The 18,647-nt window shown below is 36.3% G+C and overlaps 1 protein-coding gene across 6 annotated transcripts in view; it reads right to left on the bottom strand.

Annotated features, from left to right (window-relative positions):
- Window positions 1-4,615: 4,615 nt before the first annotated feature.
- CCDC171 (coiled-coil domain containing 171) overlaps window positions 4,616-18,647 on the bottom strand; it is a 162,714-nt gene continuing 148,682 nt past the window's right edge. For all 6 annotated transcript variants that reach the window (XM_068927238.1, XM_068927237.1, XM_068927243.1 and 3 more), the window contains one exon: window positions 4,616-4,916. In XM_068927238.1, coding sequence (XP_068783339.1) covers window positions 4,875-4,916 — 42 coding nt within the window. In that variant the 3' untranslated portion in view covers window positions 4,616-4,874. The remainder of the gene's footprint in view (window positions 4,917-18,647) is intronic.

Here is an 18,647-nt window from a genome sequence, read left to right as displayed (position 1 = left end):
AAAAAATCTATTCACCATGAAAAAAGGATACTTTCACAGTAATGCTCGTAATACTTGTGCTTAAAGAAAATTCAATGTATTTTATCTTTTAAATTAGGCCCTTGTATTGAATCAGGTAAAACAAAATCCAACAAATTCTGAAGTCTGGGCACAGTAGGGCCATGAGAGGTCTAGAGATATAATATCAGTAATGATTACTAGTATTATTATCCTATGAAGAGACAGAAAGCATTGTAAAGCGGTAAACAAAGAGCTGAAGGAAAATTGTCCAGTGGATCTCCCCTTCTTCATTTTGTGTCTTTGTCCTTTTTCAGTTTTATCATGTCACTAGAGACCAGAAACGGCAGACAAAGAGTTCGTCTCATATGCACTGATCGTGAATGACTGATTCATACAGTAAGAAACAATTTTTTAAAAAATATTAACATCCAACTGCAATATATAAAATTATATAATCCCTACAGGATGCTCCCCACGACAGCAATCAGATCCACGGAATGGATCCACTAGCATGACAAAGAACATGTCACCTTCCCTCTTCCACTGATAGGGAAGGTCCATTTGCAGAGACCTAACTGAAATCCAACTCAACATTTATAAAGTTGAAGTCACAATAAAGGTGAGGAATTTGTCAGAGTCTGCATTTACACCGCTTTTAATCCAAAAACACTGCACATAAAACAGTAAAATAACTGAATTCTAATTTATAAAAAGATAACTTTAGATTCCATTGTTTTAGACGGACAGAAAACTAATGTTTAGCATGGGGTAAAGACGACACTTAAATACTTTCCAAATAAAACACTGAGGTACATTTTGGGACCAGACATGATGTGAAATGATTGTCCAAAATGGATCAGCCAGGGCTTATGAAGGCCAAAGTAAAGCCAAATTAGTGAAACTCTAACAACTTTACTGAGCAGGATGAAAGCTAGAGACAGGAAAGAGCCTCCTGAAAGATTATTTTTGTGAGGTTGGATTTCAAGGCCAACTGAAAAAAAAAGGGAGAGAGGTTAACAGTGAGTAAGCTTGGTGCTCATTAGCAGCAATGGGAGAAAGGTGCTCTTCACATACAGATTTCTAACCAACAGTGAATACCGTCCAAGGGCTTCTTGGCTTTTAGGCAGCAAAGAACAATGAAACAGCAAAGAAAACCCCCATATAGCAACTTTGTATTTTAGAAGACAGATTACATAATTCTTAGGAACCAAGTAATACTCTGAACATGTAGACTTACAAAAAGCCTTGGAAAAACTGGATAAACTTTTAAGTATAGGATGACAGCACCCTGATCAGATGCTGCTGTAAATGGTCAAATGATCAAACTGACCTAATTCACAAACAGGTTATATAAAATAAAGCATTTCACTTAACGCAGAGGTTTCAGAGTGTTTAGAGTTCTGAGAGCCCTTTAGACAGCAGAGCAACCCACGTTTGAGTATTTATGGGATTAATTTACTAAGGAGATCCAAGATTTTTTTCTAGCAATGGACAAGACTCCCATGATTGTTTGTCAGACACGACTAACAATAAGGCTTGTGCTGAACTTGCAAATAGGGGAAGAGGAGAGCTAAAAAGCTCTTCTGTGCTACTGCTGCACTACTAACTGCTAACTACATGAGAAGTAATCTTATAGTCATGTTAATACCAAAGCTCTTTGCTGAGTACACATACAAATGATTCATTCTAACAACTAAAACTTCCTCTTCTAGGGAAGTTAATCATACACTTGCAGTCTATGTAGGCCAAAAAAAAAAAAAAAGTTATTAAGAGATGAGTTGCTTGGTGGGAAAAATAACAGGAATTTTGTTTTGATACAAAACCTCTATCAGAAGAGGTATCTGTGGTCAGTTTTTTGTCTTGCCAGGCTCCAAAAAATAGGCAAACTACTCTAACCCCACCAAACACAAGCTTCCTTCTCTAAGCAAACAGTTCGGTTCCTCTCATGAAACAGTGCTAACGATGGAGCTGAGGCTCCCAAAATGAAGCAGTCCTCTTGACATCCTGTACCCAAACTATGCAGAGCTTTGAAAGCAATGTTCAGGATCTGAAACTGTACAGTCTTTGAAGGAAGCCAGAGAGACCAGATGATACGCTACAGTCAAGATGCTCTTTTGGCAGCTACTGCGTTGCCACATCCTACACAAGCATGATTTTCACTGTATGCCCCAAAAGACATGCTCTGGTGGAACATTTGTAGACTGCTAACAGGGGATCCAGCTGGATTTCTTCTCTTCCTTTGGAACTTATTACAAACTCCAATTTATCAGATGCCTGGAAAAGCAACACAAGAATATTTGACTAATGATGATCCATCCAGTGTATTACTCAACAACTTCTCCATAACACGGGAAAGAGGAGCTTCCCTTTTCAAATGGGATGTTTGATATCTAAACAACACATATTTCAAAGTCTCTTCAGAGTGTCTGGGTTTAAGAACAACAGCCTGAAACTCCCAGTTAGTCAATATTTAAATGAAGTAATTGAGGTAGGTCTCCCCTTTTCAATAAAACATAAAACTAGTTCTCATGACAAATGACAGCTCACTAGATTATTTCTGTTAACAACAGTCAGTTTGCTGTAGCCCCTGTGAAACCATATGAAGCTCATGCATGGAGCAGTCATAGTAACTGAAGATGATCAGACCTGGTGTCAGTAAAATGTTGATTTCAGGATCAGAAACAGCTTTCAGAAAGAGATTCTTCTTCCGTGTATACGTACACTATATTGCATGCAGTGTCAATGATGTCAGAAGGGAGAAAGATGCAACCTGTGATTTTCTTTAGTACCTTGAGATCAGGTCAGTCATGAAGATGAAATACTCCTTTTCTTTACATTATCATAAAGAAAAGGAGTGCTCTTCCTGTCTCAGCCAACTCTCACATTTGAGAGTTTGGGATGATTTATTATTTGTTTTTGTGTAGCTCTATGTTAGCATTTATACATACATACACATTGTGGCTATGAACAATGGACCAGCAAAATGGACAAACCCCTGACAAGTGTGAAAATCTTTTTGATTAAAGTTTTTATTTCTTATATCGGAGATTTGTGTTAGCCTCTTCAGTATCTGAAATCAAGGGCATTCGTAAGACTTTCGTCATTATAAGCAGTATTATTATTTAGGCAAATATTTTTCTCCAGCCAAAATAGAAATTCAGTATTCAGAACTCTTTAAAATCAAACCCTGCTTGTGACGCATCAGAAGAAATTACAAATTCCATAATGCATATTATTATTTTTCTAATGTATCACTGGCCCATAATGAGAAACAATCTATTATATGGATTTTGCATTCAATCTTTTTGTCAAAAACTACATAGCACATCAAAAGTTAATAACACTGGGGAGTTCAGTGATTAATACAAAAACAAATGGTATACTACAAATTTCCTTTTGTTCTTCATTCACAGTGATGAAACTGCTAGGATTTAACCTTTAAGGGTTAAAGAGTTTAATCAATGTCAATGTCTGATCTTCTGAAGGCGATAAAGAACAGTCTGTCTAGCGATACCCAACAGAACATCACTTTGTCAAGCCACAAAGCGCCCAAAAGCTTGTCAAGTAAGTTACCAGAAACCTCTTTGTGGTTAGAACTCAGCTCCTTCCTGCTTGACCTATTATTTGATATTTGACCACTTGGTTGCAAGACACTTGCTCTTTCCAGCTGAAATGTCACTGGGGCATCTTGTCAGCTCCCCGACATCTCGGCCTGACATACAATTTTACTTTTGTGTGCTACAAGGCAGAAAATGCAGGGCAATGGCCTTGCTTTAAATTCTGTCAGCATCAAAGATGGGCGTCACTCTTGGGTCCTACCAACAACAACAAAAAAGGAGTCTATTTGAAGGTCAAAACAGCCATTACTTTAAAGTCTTTCAGTTTAAACTAAACAGATTACCTGCAACACTGGTTTGGGAACTGTCCTTATAAAGTACATAAACATATCATCAGAAATCCTCCCTGCACAACTGTTCTTTCTTATGAAATGCAGACTTGATAAAAGGGTGCGTTTTCAACGCCTGCAGGGACCAGATTCAGCAGTTAACTTAACTTGTTCAAATAGGCAAGTGGTATCATGTAGCTTTACAAGGAGCAACCTGACCTTCTCACATTGACCAGCAGTGACATTATTGTGCAGGAAGAGAAGCAGTCACATCATTTCTGTTTTGCACAACCTGCTTAAAGTTTGCAACTAAATGCTTGTCTTCAGTTGAGCTGACAAGAGAAAAGAGGGGGCTCAGTGAACCATGGCAGGGCTGCCATGAAATGACAGGAATCATTGGCATACATTTCAAATAGCTCTCTCAATCCTATTAAAGTATTGCAGTCCTGCTTTAAAATAGACAAGTATGAAACAACTTTGATAGATAGAGACTAAAATGGCTTATTGATTTTTTTTTTTTTAAGTCTGAAGAAAATTACCCAAAATGTGTCATTCTTTAACATTTAAAAACATATTACATAAAAAATGAGCAACGGCAATAAATAAAACTTTAAAAAAAATAACTGTTTCAGTATGCAGGGAATGAGACCATAGAAATGGGAACATTTGAATGCACATTTTCATAAAAATGTAAAATTAATGTCAAAAAATGTATACGCTGAACTACAATTCAAAGGTAGCAACAAAATTGCACTTTAATTGCATCATTTTACATTAATACAATTTTTTCCTTCTAAAAGATTATCGATACAAAGAGTCTTAAAATCCATTTTCCATTGTTCTTTTGGGACTGGATGTGACATTCAGGCTGCAGGCATAGACTGAAGACTGTGAATTGGCTCTATTGTGTATAAAACTGTAGGATGTGTCAAGCTCAGCTTGCAATGGCAAAAAAAATCTGGGATACAACTCTGGTCCAGCTGAATTCCTAGCTTGAAGCCATGGTGATGTTTGAACTGTCTCTTGATTCCTGGAGTAAAAAAAAAATAATAACAACAATAAAAAGAAACAAACTAAACAGAATCTACACTCAGAATGAAACAAGCAAGAAAAATAATTTCATTACACCTTACACAAGTGTATGTATACAGAAGTATTTGCAAGCATTTGTTTCTTGTTTCAAACATTTATTTAAAGTATACGATACCTGAAAATCTATATTAACCTTTGATAAGCAGCAGAAAAGGATATTAGCTTGTGAATTCTACGCTACTAAGTGCTTTATCCTATGTTATTTGAGATGCTTCAAATACTTACAGTAATTTTCTAACCCTCCTCAATATCATTTTTACGTGCTTTTTTAATGAAGTAAACGAACTTATTCGACCAGCTCCACAACACTATTATTAGGGAGAATATGCCATGCCACCCACGAAAGGTTTTATTTTAAATAAATTTTACCATTACTTAAAATCAAATGCTTAGTACTCTTTTCATGTTACTCTGTTAGAAGGTGGTAAGAGAACATATGTTGAACATATACATGGAAACATGATTCATATTTCAATGAGTCTAGACATTCATTCAAACAATTACAAAAGTTAGACCAGGTAAAATTCAACATTAAAGAACTGGCAGCACTAAAACACTGTGCATCCTAGCTTTAAAGATTATAGATAATAGCAGTATATCACTATCAATAATTTTCTAAATTGCTAAATAAAGGCACTCTGTATTCCCTCAAATATCTATAAACAAATAAGAAAACACTATATCATACTGCTCTTCTGTTCTTTTCTAGGATATTTTAATTAATGCATTATATGGCTGTGGAAATTACAATTATTTATTTCATCAAGCCATAAAACTCGTGAAAATTTCACATGCAAAAAGCAAGCATGGAAAAGATAAAAATTTAGATACTGAAAGTCTGCTACTGTATATTTCACTTTTTAAAACATTCCTTGGCATTTCAGGAACAGTATACAGACATACATATGCAGGCAGACACACACACACACACACACACACAGAGTCTAATATACACTCATATATATCCACAGAGACAGTGTGTGTGTGTGCGTGTGTGTGTGTACTCATATTTCAATAAATGCAGATATTCAGACATATAAACGCATATTCATGCAAGATTCTCCCTTCCTCTGTTACTATTGCTGGAGAAAAATCAATGGCTGCCTCTAACATCTACTTCAACAGTTTCCTTTGATATGGAGTCTTTTGATTTCCTGATACACCACAAGCTATCTTGTAGCTACTCAAAATAGCTAGGTTGTGCTAGACTTTCATGAAGAACCCATTTGGCAGCAGATTTACATTACTATTTCAGGGAGATATTAAAAATGATATAGTGTCTTGAGTTTTGCTAAACTCCAGGATTTACAAAGATGAAATAACCAACAGAAGTGGCAGATGCTTATCTGCTCAACACTATGCAGAACAGGAACTATTAAAAGCACAAACAATCCTTACTGCATTTATCTCTGCATATCTGAAATGATATCTCAATAATAACATCCACCAATTTTACCAATTAACAGTTTGTTGTTTGCATGCCTTACCTAGCTGACCACATAGCCAAGAGTCTCTCTAAAATAAGTTAATCATATGAAAATAATAAGACAATAGTAAAATATGCAAATAACTTGTGTAAGATTTTTCTGAGTATAAGTAAATGAAGTGACTAAGACATAAGCTATAAACTGGTTTCACTCTGGGTAACAAACATTGAAGACTACTCTTTACATACTGGTTTGCATTGCTTTCAGTGTCTCAATTAATCAGAGTATCATAATGATTAAAAACCACCTGCTACAATTACACTCTCACACTACACTTTTTCCAGGTGTAGTGATTTTTTTTTTTTTTTGAAGAATACGGCATCAAAAACCTTACTAAGGGGATAAGAAATCAGATTTCCTTTGAGAGTTGCCAAAAAAAAAAAAAAGTATGAAACTTAATGATTAGCAAGTCAATACACTATGTTACAGTAAAAGCCTCTCTGTTGGAGGAAAAAAGCTCTGTTTTAGTTAACCATATCCTCTATTGTACTTCATACAAAGAACAGAATACTATTCATCGAACAGAAGGGAAATAGGATCTTATAAGCAATATGCTTGATGTAAAAATATCTTGGCTGTTATTGATAAGAACTGTTTTGATCCCATACTATTATACACACTCCTGACGAATCAAAAAAAATAGTATCCTATAGGTTAGTTAAAAAAAAAAAAAAAAAAGCACTTGAGACTGATACAATACACATTGGCTGAACACTTACCTGTATGCAGGAATTTTAAAAGCAGTTAAAATTTCCCCAACAGACCCCATTCAGCATTATTATATTTAGACACCTTTCTAAAACACATATTAAACTGACAAACTCAAGTGATATGCCAAAACTGTGATGATAATCCATCATATAAATATGCATTTAGGTAATTTTTAGAAGAGGAATAAGGGCTCTGTTCAAATAACTCTTTAGTGTAGCACTTTTATTTACCCAATAAGTTGTAAATGATTTCGTCTGAACTGTTACAGTTCATCAGGTAAATAGATATTTAGGACACAATACATCTAGCCAAAATAGGTTCTCAAAAATATTTATGGAACATCGTAATTGGTCATGTTGCATGGTCATTTTTCAAACTCTGGTAGTCTAACTTCATAAAACAAACTTTCCTAAAGACTAAAATATAAAAGGTTAGTCTAGATTATGAAATAATCGCTCTCTAAACTAGATTTAACTTAGGCCATTTTTTAATAATAGACACGGAAAAAGGTTTCTAAAACAATTACAGTCTACTGTTTTTCTTTGGTGACTAACCTATGATCATATTTAGGAACTAGTTTACATACTGTAATTATATTAAAATATAAGCTGTTATACCAAAGTTAAAACTGATTTATAGTGTGTTCCTTTACTACGTATGATATTGTGAGGGAATATAATAATATTATAATGTATCATACCCTTATGTATGGTTTTACTGAAACGTCAGTCTCTTCAAAAGCAACGTTGTGATCAAAGGCTCCCCATTTTGCTTTTATATATATCAATACTTATGGAATAATATGCACAGTTTGACACTTGGAATTAGAAGACTACACACATGTTTTGATAGTGGTGCAAACAGATAACTTTAATCCACTATTAGAAGTATATTGTTTATCCTCAATTGTAGCAGTATAAAATCTATAACTAGAGCTGAAAGCGCAAATCAGTCACCACAGTTTCAGCCTTCGAAGTTTATGCGAGGAAAATTTTACTGAACAATAATCTTTATTATAATAACTCACTCCAACTTTTCCCTTTTCCTCTATTATGTGAATGCTACAACAATACCTCCTTCAACTTTTGGGATTTCCCATCATTAATTTTTGTTACTTTAAATTGCTTTCAAATATTCAATTTCACAATACCATAGCTTGAACTTCCCTTCCACTTTCTTAACATTCCCACGTACAACATGCAACATATTATTTAAAAAAAAAAAAAACAGTAAAAAATGGTAAGGTTCTTCATGAGTTAAGATTTCTGAATTGTGAATAACAAGCTTGCATATATCGTTTCGACTGAGGTAAACAAAAGATAAAACCACTTAAGAGTCAGAATAGAAGACAACTAGGGTAAGGGATGAAATGAAAGGGCAGAAAGAGTAATAGTGAAATTACAATAAATACAATACAAGAATCAATTATGGGCGTTCCTTGGGTGCAGATCACATTCTCTGTGTTGTACCACTTGCTGAACTGCACGGACAAAGGGTGACCTACTGAAAATCAGCTGACCCCACGATACCTAGTACGTAAGGATGCCTGTCAGCAAACACACAGAGGAGCAGCAAACCAGTATCTTCTTTTGAATTCCAGCATCCCTTAAAACCTCTGAAGAGCTTGTAGCACAGCCACTCAAGAGTAGGAAGAAGTTCAAGGTAAGCACAAATACAGAGAGAAAGTGGGGAAGAGTCAATATATTCTCCATAATTGATTTCCAATAATGATTCCTTCTCTTCCTCTCATCCCAACTCCAGAACATACACATGCACAGTAACACCAACAAACAGCAAGCCAAATGGCCAGTCATGGCCAGCTTTTCAGCTTCTCCCGTCTCTCATTCTATGTTGCACCACTGTCAGAGATAGTGCTTGTTTTTAATAAACATTTTGCAGCATTACTATGAAAAAGGTTGTTTCCCCACAAAGAGACGCACGCTTTCAGATCACTCAGAACCTCCTTATCAGACTGCTATTCCCAACACTGAGTTGCTTTTGCTGCAAAATGGCAATTACCATGGACGATCAACATGCTGCTTAATCTTTTGTTGTTGAAAGTAGGTCAAAAACCATTTCTCAATCTCTGGCAAATAAAATAATAGACTGAGGAAAATGCTAAAAACTTGTGCTTCAAATGGGAAATAGAGCTACTCGATGTCACTGTAATATAAAGCTAGTTAGCAAATTCTGTCAAAGCAAAAATGTATGTAAGCCAAACATGGAGATTTTGTTTCCCCTGTCAATGATTTCACAATTCTGTATGCTGCGGCAGTAAGACTAAGCTGGTGCTCTGACACAAGCACAAAGTAGCAACACAGTGATATTCAGTTTAAGTTTTAATTGCCAGCACTCCTGCCTGGATTATACAAACATGTGCTACCAGAAAATAATTCAGGGGTTTGCCAACTCAATACATATTAAGCCACACACCACACTGTCTTCTTTGGGTGCTGCTAACCAACAACTCTAATAGCTTTCTTTAAGATGAAAGAATTCCCTTTTCCACTGTCAGGAGTTTTATGCAAACAAATGATTCTGAAATATCTGGAAGTTGTAATTTTTTTCCTGCTTTTAAAAGTGCTTTAGCATTTATAGTGTTCAGTAGAATCGCTCTCTAAAGACACCAATTAAAATCAATTAAAAGAAAAATTTTCTAATACTGTATTTATTTTTCTTAAAAGAAACTCCTACTTTATTCAAATCTGGTATGTTTCAAACGTACTTAAACCTGGTATGTTTGAAGAACACGTGATCAGGTTGATTATCGCAGATGAACATCACAGATGAACACCTTATTTTCAATGTTTTGTTGACTGGATGATTAAGAATTTGATTTTGCATTGCTAATTTTGATAATTCCTAAATACTTTGGCAAAAATCCGCCACACAGCCTGCTTAGTGTGTTTCTCTTCCAAATACTGCCTTGGAATACACATGAAAGTTTCCAGTTCTCAGGTCAAGTTCTCGGTATCACACTTTAGTAATACCAAAACATTAGGCAAATTATGTAGTGTGCTATTTTCATAGTGAAATGCTCGGTCTGCATTTTGATTTTGATCCAAGTTTCCAAATTCTTAGTAATGGAACACAGTCTCAACACAATGAGAGACTTCTTGCCCATGCTACTTACCAGTGTACTTCTACTTTCTCAAGAATAAAGGCAACTTTTATCGATTTATTTTTAACCTGACTAGCTAACCTGAATAGCCATTTGTTTAGTTTGTCCTGTGTATTGCAACCAACATTGACGGGTATACTGTACTCTTACTAAATTGTTGTGCCACTTCTCCATGCTTTGCATCAGTGTATGAGATTGTTATCATCTGCAACTGATGCTCCTCTGAGTTCGAGGAAAGCCTCTCCCTAGCACATGAGTTTTCCCACAGATCCTCACTGCCTCTGACCAGTATGTGCATCAGAGGATGGTTGCCTTCACAGCCTTGCTTTTTTCCAGCAAGAAGAGGAGTGAAAGACTAGAAACAGAGACTAAAATGCACATGATTTCAATACCCTGCTGAGGCACAAGCAGCTATGGAGTAGTCCTCCCCACTTAGCCCTTTTCCCTGCCAGTGGCAGTGGGAAAATATTCCATATTTAACAATTAAAGGCGTCAAGCCTCATATTCTCTTGAGAAATGTGTTCAGTCATCAACTGAACTCTTAGGAAGTGTGACTGTCCGACGTAAGCCTTCAAAGTTTCTCGAGTTGCATGTATACTGCCATTCTAGCAGAAAAAGAGGAAAAAGTGTATTTACATTCATTTGGCCAAACATTAGCATCTTCTGTCCAATCATTTGAATGTAGAAGTGTTAGAAGAAAACAGCTTAGAGAACAAGGGTTGACACATACAGTGTGAAATCTTAAGGTGCTTGAATGCAATGAGGGAGAAAGTGAGACAGAACCACATTTCATCTCCCTAACTGTGCTACAGTCCACATGAACTTTGTGACAGGTCTCTGTCTCTCAGCCACACTTGACTAGCTTCTGCTGACATTCAGCTGTCAGACAGCAACCCTTTACCATGCCCCTAACATGCTCTACAGCTTCACCCAATTAACTCGCTTTCACTTGACATTGCAGCAAAAAGCTTCATAATAGGTGGTCAAGGTGCATGGTGTCTGCTTGCCCTCTAACTGCTCACACACAGCAAGATGCTTAGCTACCTTCCTTTTTGTCTGTTTGCTCAGAACTGGTACAACTACAATTTAGTCATCCCGTAACTAAACTAGACAAGGAAACCTGAGCTTTGCCAGCAGTGCATTAATGTATCTTTCACTGAAGACTAATTTTAAAGAGGAATCCCACAGCTAATCATCAGAAACATTTCGATAAAATTTAAGAAATTAAAGTGATTCAGTAAAATACTTCAATCATTTTATAATTAATAAAGATATATTGTATCAGATACAAGGGGAAAATACAGAAAAAATAATTATTTCTAATAGTAACATTTTACAGCAAAAAGGAGAAAGGTCTAGGAACAATGAGAGTGTCTTTATGATTCAGCTTTCTTGCATTAAAAAAATCTCTAGGCATCAGAAGATTAATTTTTGCTATGCATTTCTGCCAAATGTGCAGTATTTTTAAGGAATAACGTTCAAAACAAAAGATTTACTAAAAAAATGGGAAAAACATTTTAGGGTTCCACTGATAGCTTATTTAAAACTAGGAATAAACACGAAGCCTGTGTACTGTTCTTTGCAAACAGCTGCACTGAGAATACTCCAGCTTGCTCACTACAACTCTTAAATGTATTTTCATTAAATATATGAATTAATTCAGAAAGGCCTTGAAAACCTATATGTAGGTCAATATGTACTGATAACGTTTGAGTACCGTTTGATGAAGAGTCCTATTACCAAAGATGGAACAGTCTAGATAAGCACTGGTATCTGGATAGTAGGATTATGAGAGTAGCTGCAGTGAATGCCTTGTGGTAGCCTTACGGGATTCAATTATTAGAACTCCAGAAAGGCAAGACCTGAAGGACTATCCATTGACTCCTTCACTTTCTGTGTGCTTGCTGCACTACAGCAAGTTCAGATGGATTATGTCACCCATGTGCTTTCCTAGCATACTTACAGTGACTAGTCTCATTGAAATTCTCTCTATAAAACGCTGAAAGAGCATTTTTCTGTTCTTTATGAACAGAAGCAGACGTCCAGTTTGTAGAAAGCAGATGCTCCAGAAAAGCCATAAGCATGAGGGAAGGGAACCAAAAAGAAAACTTATTGACCGAGGTGTAAAGCAGGCACCTCTCTCAATAGGAATTTATAGCAAGGACATAGAACCAACTTATCTTTATGAACCATGGTGAAAAGAAGCAAGTCATAAGGACTTGGAACTCATACACCTTTGAAGAGCTAACTGATGCTAAAACGGGTAGTGTACAGGAATGAAAAAAAATGTAGCAAACATCTCACTTAGGCTTCAAGTAGGAAAATGATATTACTCAGACTTAAACTGAAGTGCCAGGGACATACAAGGCCTTTTAGTGGAGAATTTAACTGCAGATCTCTCCAAAAACCTTTAGATGAGCAAAGAATGATTTCTTTCCACTTGCTTGTGAAAATACAACCCTGTGCAGTCCATAATCCTGAAGTGGGAAGGGTGATGCTCATCTCATGAACCGATAGCCTTTAACATCCTATAACAAACTGTAGATTGAAGTTAGCTCTCAGGAGCCAAGAGAATTAAGATCAAACTGCATACAGACATGGTTAATACAACCTATCTGCACCTATTTGAAAAAAAGATTGATTGCAATCTGTTATTCATAAAACAAGCATTTGCATGTAGAGTAAGGACATCTGTATTTGTATTAGGCTACAGCCCTGTAACTCAGCTCATCCAGAATAACTGTATGAAACTGAGTGGACTTAAAAAGATGCTCGAATGATAGAGTAAAAAATGGCACAATTACGCTGTACGCTTAAAAGTGAGCTATTGTTGGCGTCAACCTTATTTTCTTGAAAGGAATGCTGCCTATTGAAATTATCAATATATCAGGAGGACAAAGGGTTCACCCTCTTACCACTGCACAATGCAGTGTGCATTTTCTAGATTATCCAGCATAGATGTGCAGCCCTTAAAAACTCCAAGCCAAAATCCTGATCAGGGCTCCATCCCTCTCCCTCTCTGCATAAAACACATCAGAGAAAGATTCATCAAGAGGAAGTACCTTTGGGCTCCCAATAGTTTTGGGTTATTTTTCATACTTTTTGTTTGCTTATCCAAACCAAACATTCTGATGTTCATTCATACCCAGCAAAACTTAGTTCAAGTAACTTTAGAAGGGAATTCCTTCTCCTCCCCCCCACCAATTATATATTATATCTGATGAAGCGCCTATTCATTAGAGAGCTGTAAATGGTTGTTGTATAGCAGCGAAATTTAGGGAACACAGCAGAACAGTTCTTTTAAAAAAGGTACTTAGTAAATCATCCAGGAAAACTACATCAGCTCATTTCATTCAATCAGATTGCAATCAGGAGTGCAGAGCTATTTTAAAGTGACAGAGAAGACTGAATTTTTAAGTGCTGCTGGCACATCTGAACCTGCAAACAAAAAAACAAGTTATATTCAGCAGACTGGGCTAAATTCAGATCCTACTCACATTGGTACTCTAGTAGAGTAATGACATGTGATTCCTGATGCTTGGTGCTGTGAAATTAAGAGTCAGCCACCATTTGCGAGCTTTTAAATCACAAACTAGACAGAGAAGAGAACTGGCCTTCCTGCAGCACTACTTACAAATATCAGTTGATATCTAATGGCCTAGAAAAAATACTTCAGACAATTTCAGTTGGTGGCTAACATGTAGGTCTTCTGTAAATGCAAGATCCAAATTATATTAACTGGGCAAGGAATCAAGCTTATCAGTTATAAACAACTTGAGTGTGGGTGAGCTAAGGTTACTGTCTCTATTGGTTTTGGCCCAATTTATATACACAGTTATACTTCAGACTGAGATTAAATAAAAACCTAATAATTACTTCAACAGAACTTTGTATACTTATTAGATTCAAGAGTACAATGAGCCTTTTAGAACAGCTCTTAGTTCAGGTACTAGATCATCACTTTCTGTGAGGCTGAACATGCAGTCTGAGTAAGTCTACTAAGCAAATGGAACTAATATTTCCTGCATACCAATCATATTTTATATGAATCAACACTAAAAAATGTTAATGGAATTTCATCTTTTGGTGTATATATATGCCAAATCTGTGTTCTGCAAGCACAGAAGAGTTAGAAAAACAGAAAACTACCCCACACGTAACATTACAAAATTTCAGCAGGCATGCAAAGTATCAGAAATTTCGTGAGGAGCACAGAAGAAAACTTTGAGAGAAGCTCCTTCAGCTTTTTGGTTTGTTCGGCATGGAAGTTGTAGCATAACTTTAAAAAATCTTTATACACAAGGACATTTCAGTAATTTGGTACTTCTTTTAAGTTCCAGAATGATACCTTAAATTCCTGTTACTCAGAGTTCCTGATTAGATTACGTTCTTTTAAAAAGTCACTTAGAGTGAACCTCTGTGAGGTATTAAATTCGACTAGAAATTCTTAAAGTAATAGGATGTTTTGACATGCTCAGATTAAAATGAAACTGGAAGACTTTTAGTGTCAGGAAGCTTTGCTAAGTCCTGATTCAGTTACAAGATATGCCCAGGCACCCAGAAGAAATTACAATTATTTACAAGATCCCATAAAAGAAAATCTGAAGTCACACAGACTCTGAAAGACTAACAGGGACCCTTACCATGAGTCTATCACCATCACGTAAGCTGATCACTTTATGAACAAATGAGACCTTTAGTATACAACAAAGGCTGGAAAATTAGTGAACTATTTTATGATAGTGGCTCTGGTCTCCAAGGGCTTACTTCATCACACTAATCTTATCTGTAACAACTAGATAGGACAAAAGGTTTCTCAAACATAGAGGCAAGCATACAAATTTAACAAAAGAAAGTTTTGCAATGTCAGCTTTATAACGACATTTAATGGATGAACCACGTTTTTATGGGCCAATACAGTCCGAGTTTGCACGCAGACTCAACAAGTGGCATCTTAAAGCAATATAGCTTTAAAGGTTCCATAGGACCCTCTCCAAAAAGCTATAGCAATTGAATCAGTTGCACCATTTGAAAAGGATGAAATGGTATCATTTTTCCATGCCAATGTGACTTTGCTTTCCTAGTATCACATGCAGTAGGGAAACTGCTGGTGATTAGCCATACTATTTTGCCTATATTTTTAACAGGTGTATTAAAAGGTACCTTGCCTTCTATTAAAAAAAAAAAAAAAAAAAAAAAGGCTAAATGACTCCTTAACAAAAAAAAAAAAGGCCTTCCCTTCCAAAAGGTAGCATTTCTGAAACAAGTCAACAAAAACCAAGTTCTTGTAATGGATCTCTTGATCTAATCTAACTGATAAGTAAACTGGAGGAAACAAAAGTTTTCTGAAAAAAAAAAAAAAAAAAGATCATCATCATGATAACATCCTTCTAGCTGACAATGAAGCTCTCTATCCTACCAGGTACTCATTTGATATTTCAAAAATTTGTTTAAGTACCAATTTATTCAGCTGACTAAACGGCTTCACAGAGTCTTCGTGGCCTCTGGAGAAAATGGGTCCCCACTATCATCAGCTGGAAAAACCATGCCTTTACTACGTAACGTAGGTTTCACAGACACCTATGAAAGATTTTTATATTTAATTTAAAAATAACAAAAATAAATAAATAAACATTGGGTTAATATTAGTCAGTGTCACTTAAATATGTAAAACCCGATAAAAGTAAGCATTAAGATGTAACTTGCTGACTATACACATTTAAATCATGTCAGCATTACAGGAATAAAACTATGAATTAAAGCAGTGTCATGCTTCACGCCCTAATTCTGCATTTCCTATGTTTTAATCATACTCTCTCATATATTTTAAAGGTTTTTTGTTTTTTTTTTTTCCATGTCTGGTATTAAGGTTTATGCTTAAAGTACAAAATGCAAAAGATCAAGCAACAGAAGTGGGTAAGCACATGTATTTCTACAAAAACATATTACTCTGGAGCAAAAATGTCATAGAAAAGAATGTGAGGGTTTGTTTTTCTTTTTTTTTTTTCCTCCCAAGAGAAAAGGATGAGAAAATACACGCTGGTAGGAAAGAAGGCACAGGATAAAAAGCATAGGCAAACCAACCAAGAAATAACTTGATTCTACAGATTCCACAAACGCACAGAGTAAAGGAAACTGCTACGGTTTCTAGCCACCCTTCTTTATTCTCTCATTATCTCCCTTTGGTCTGGGGACAAGCACTGCCACCCCAGAGGAGGATCCACTCCTCCTCCTCTTCCTTCTCTGCTCCTATTAGTGAGGTGTGGTCTGACAGCTAAGAAGTCTGTTGTGGGACCAAGAGAAGAGATTATATCCAGCCTTGTGATCTCATGACCCTTCCTTCCAGTTAGTGAACCAGGAGCAGAAAGCCACAGGAGAAACAGAGCCATCAGAGAGAGGAACTGTCTCCTCTGAAGAAAGACTCGCCATTCTGCTGGCACTGAATGCTCTGGTTCTGGAGCAGTGTCTCTCTGCCATCCAGAGGGAAATACAAACATGTAAACATGAGATTTTGCTGTACAAACATTAACAATGTGTCCTTTGAGGGGAAGATTCACTTCCCCATTCCTTAAAAATGTGTTATTATGCTAAAGTAGACTCTCCAGCCCAATTCAGTTAAATGTCAGTACTACTTCTTCTTCGTCTTCTTTTTTTTTAAACTTTTTTCTTTTTTCCCTTAATGGATGCATGTGGTGTTACACATGCTACATTATAAATGGGGGCATGCTGTATATACATGCATTACTGAGGCTGCCAGAGGTACATGCACTCCTTCTAGAAACAGTCACTAGGTCTTACTCTCTTGTCTTTTTTCTCTGCACACTGGACAATGAGCTATAATCTAGGGTAACAAGAAACATCCTGAAAGGTAGCAAAAATCTTTCCCTTCTCCTATACCAGTAAGCCTAAGCATTATGCAGAGGTAGCATGTACACATCTTACACTACATATCAAAGCTAATGAATGGAGATCAGCGATGAATTTTCTCCTTATGAATGGTACTTTGTATAATTAGCTAAAAATGCACAGAAGCGCAAAACCAAACAGGTGTCAGAACAAGAAAATTATTCACAACAGTATACTTCATATGATCTAAATTAAAGATGGCAAGAAAATATCAGGAAGATGACAATCTGGATTCCGTGGATTTATATGCCATTTAAGTATCTGAGCTGGACTCATTCAAGCACAGCTATGCTTTAATCCTTTCCAAAAATTTCTCAGCAGATTCACAGTCACAGAACAAACAGACATTCCCTTTATGTTTAACCCACAGTTTAACAGGGAATAATAGAAGCTTACCAGCTCCCTTTCTTGAAATAACTTCTTCAAAAGGGAGGAGGAAGCACCTTATGGCCTGAGTAAAAGTCCTTGAGTCTGGAAAGAAGTGAATTCAGCTGCCTTTGTAGAAAATATTCCTTTTCTTCTACAAAGCCAGTAAAATTGTGTCCTTAGCTCTGTTCTTCTGTAAAAACTTTTTCTCAGGGTTAAATGTCCTGGTCTCTCATATCCAGTTCTCAAAATAACAGCCTGTCTAGCACTCTCAATGCTTTCATTTCTACTGCAGCATTAGCAGTACAGGTAATAATATACAAAAATTTCTTCTGTTTTGATGTGCTGAAAATGTCGCTTTGAGAGGCGTGGGAGGAAGGCAAAGAGGAATGAAGCCATGTGGAAAAGAGTAAGTAAACGTATACTACCATGTTGCAGTTGGTGAATAAAACTCATTGTACAGTATTAATGAAACGTGTTGCAAGACTACTGCAAAAACGTCTGATAAAGAAAACATCACACAGTTGTCTCCCGACTTCAAGTTGCCCTCCACTGCCACGCGCCCTTTCTGAAACATTCAACTCCAGGAAACTCCAAGTACCATTCTGCAAAGAAAATAAAATAAAAGTCTAGCTCTTCCTATCTTTTTCCTTCAAAAGCTGAACAAAATGAAGTATAAGCATTCACTTCCTTTTTCTCTGTTAATCTGTTGCAGACAGTGAATGAATGTATGATGTTTTTCTAAAGAGCAAACTTGAATCTACACTTTAGACTTGTTCCCTTATCCAAATCATTAGTCTCTCCAAACTAATTTCCAATTAGTTACTCTAGGAGGTATAACTATTGCACCGGCCTGAGCATTTAACGTAAGAGAATACAACTTTAGGTTCCAAGAGGTTAAGGTTCCAACTTATTTTCAGTCCTGGGAACTAAGGACCCTTGTTTGTGAGCTGGTAGTTCCAGTACCTCACTAGAAACACATTTCTAATGCCATAGAAATGCAAACCATGAACGAAAAAGGGAAAAGAGATTAGCTTCCTGAAGACATGACCCTCCTTTTTTGCAACTCAGCCAATGA

Source organism: Struthio camelus, chromosome Z (genome assembly GCF_040807025.1).
Source record: "Struthio camelus isolate bStrCam1 chromosome Z, bStrCam1.hap1, whole genome shotgun sequence".
Classification (NCBI taxonomy): Eukaryota; Metazoa; Chordata; class Aves; order Struthioniformes; family Struthionidae; genus Struthio; species Struthio camelus.
Note: the sequence above shows the minus strand (reverse complement) of the source record. Positions and strands in the feature narration are given on the sequence as shown.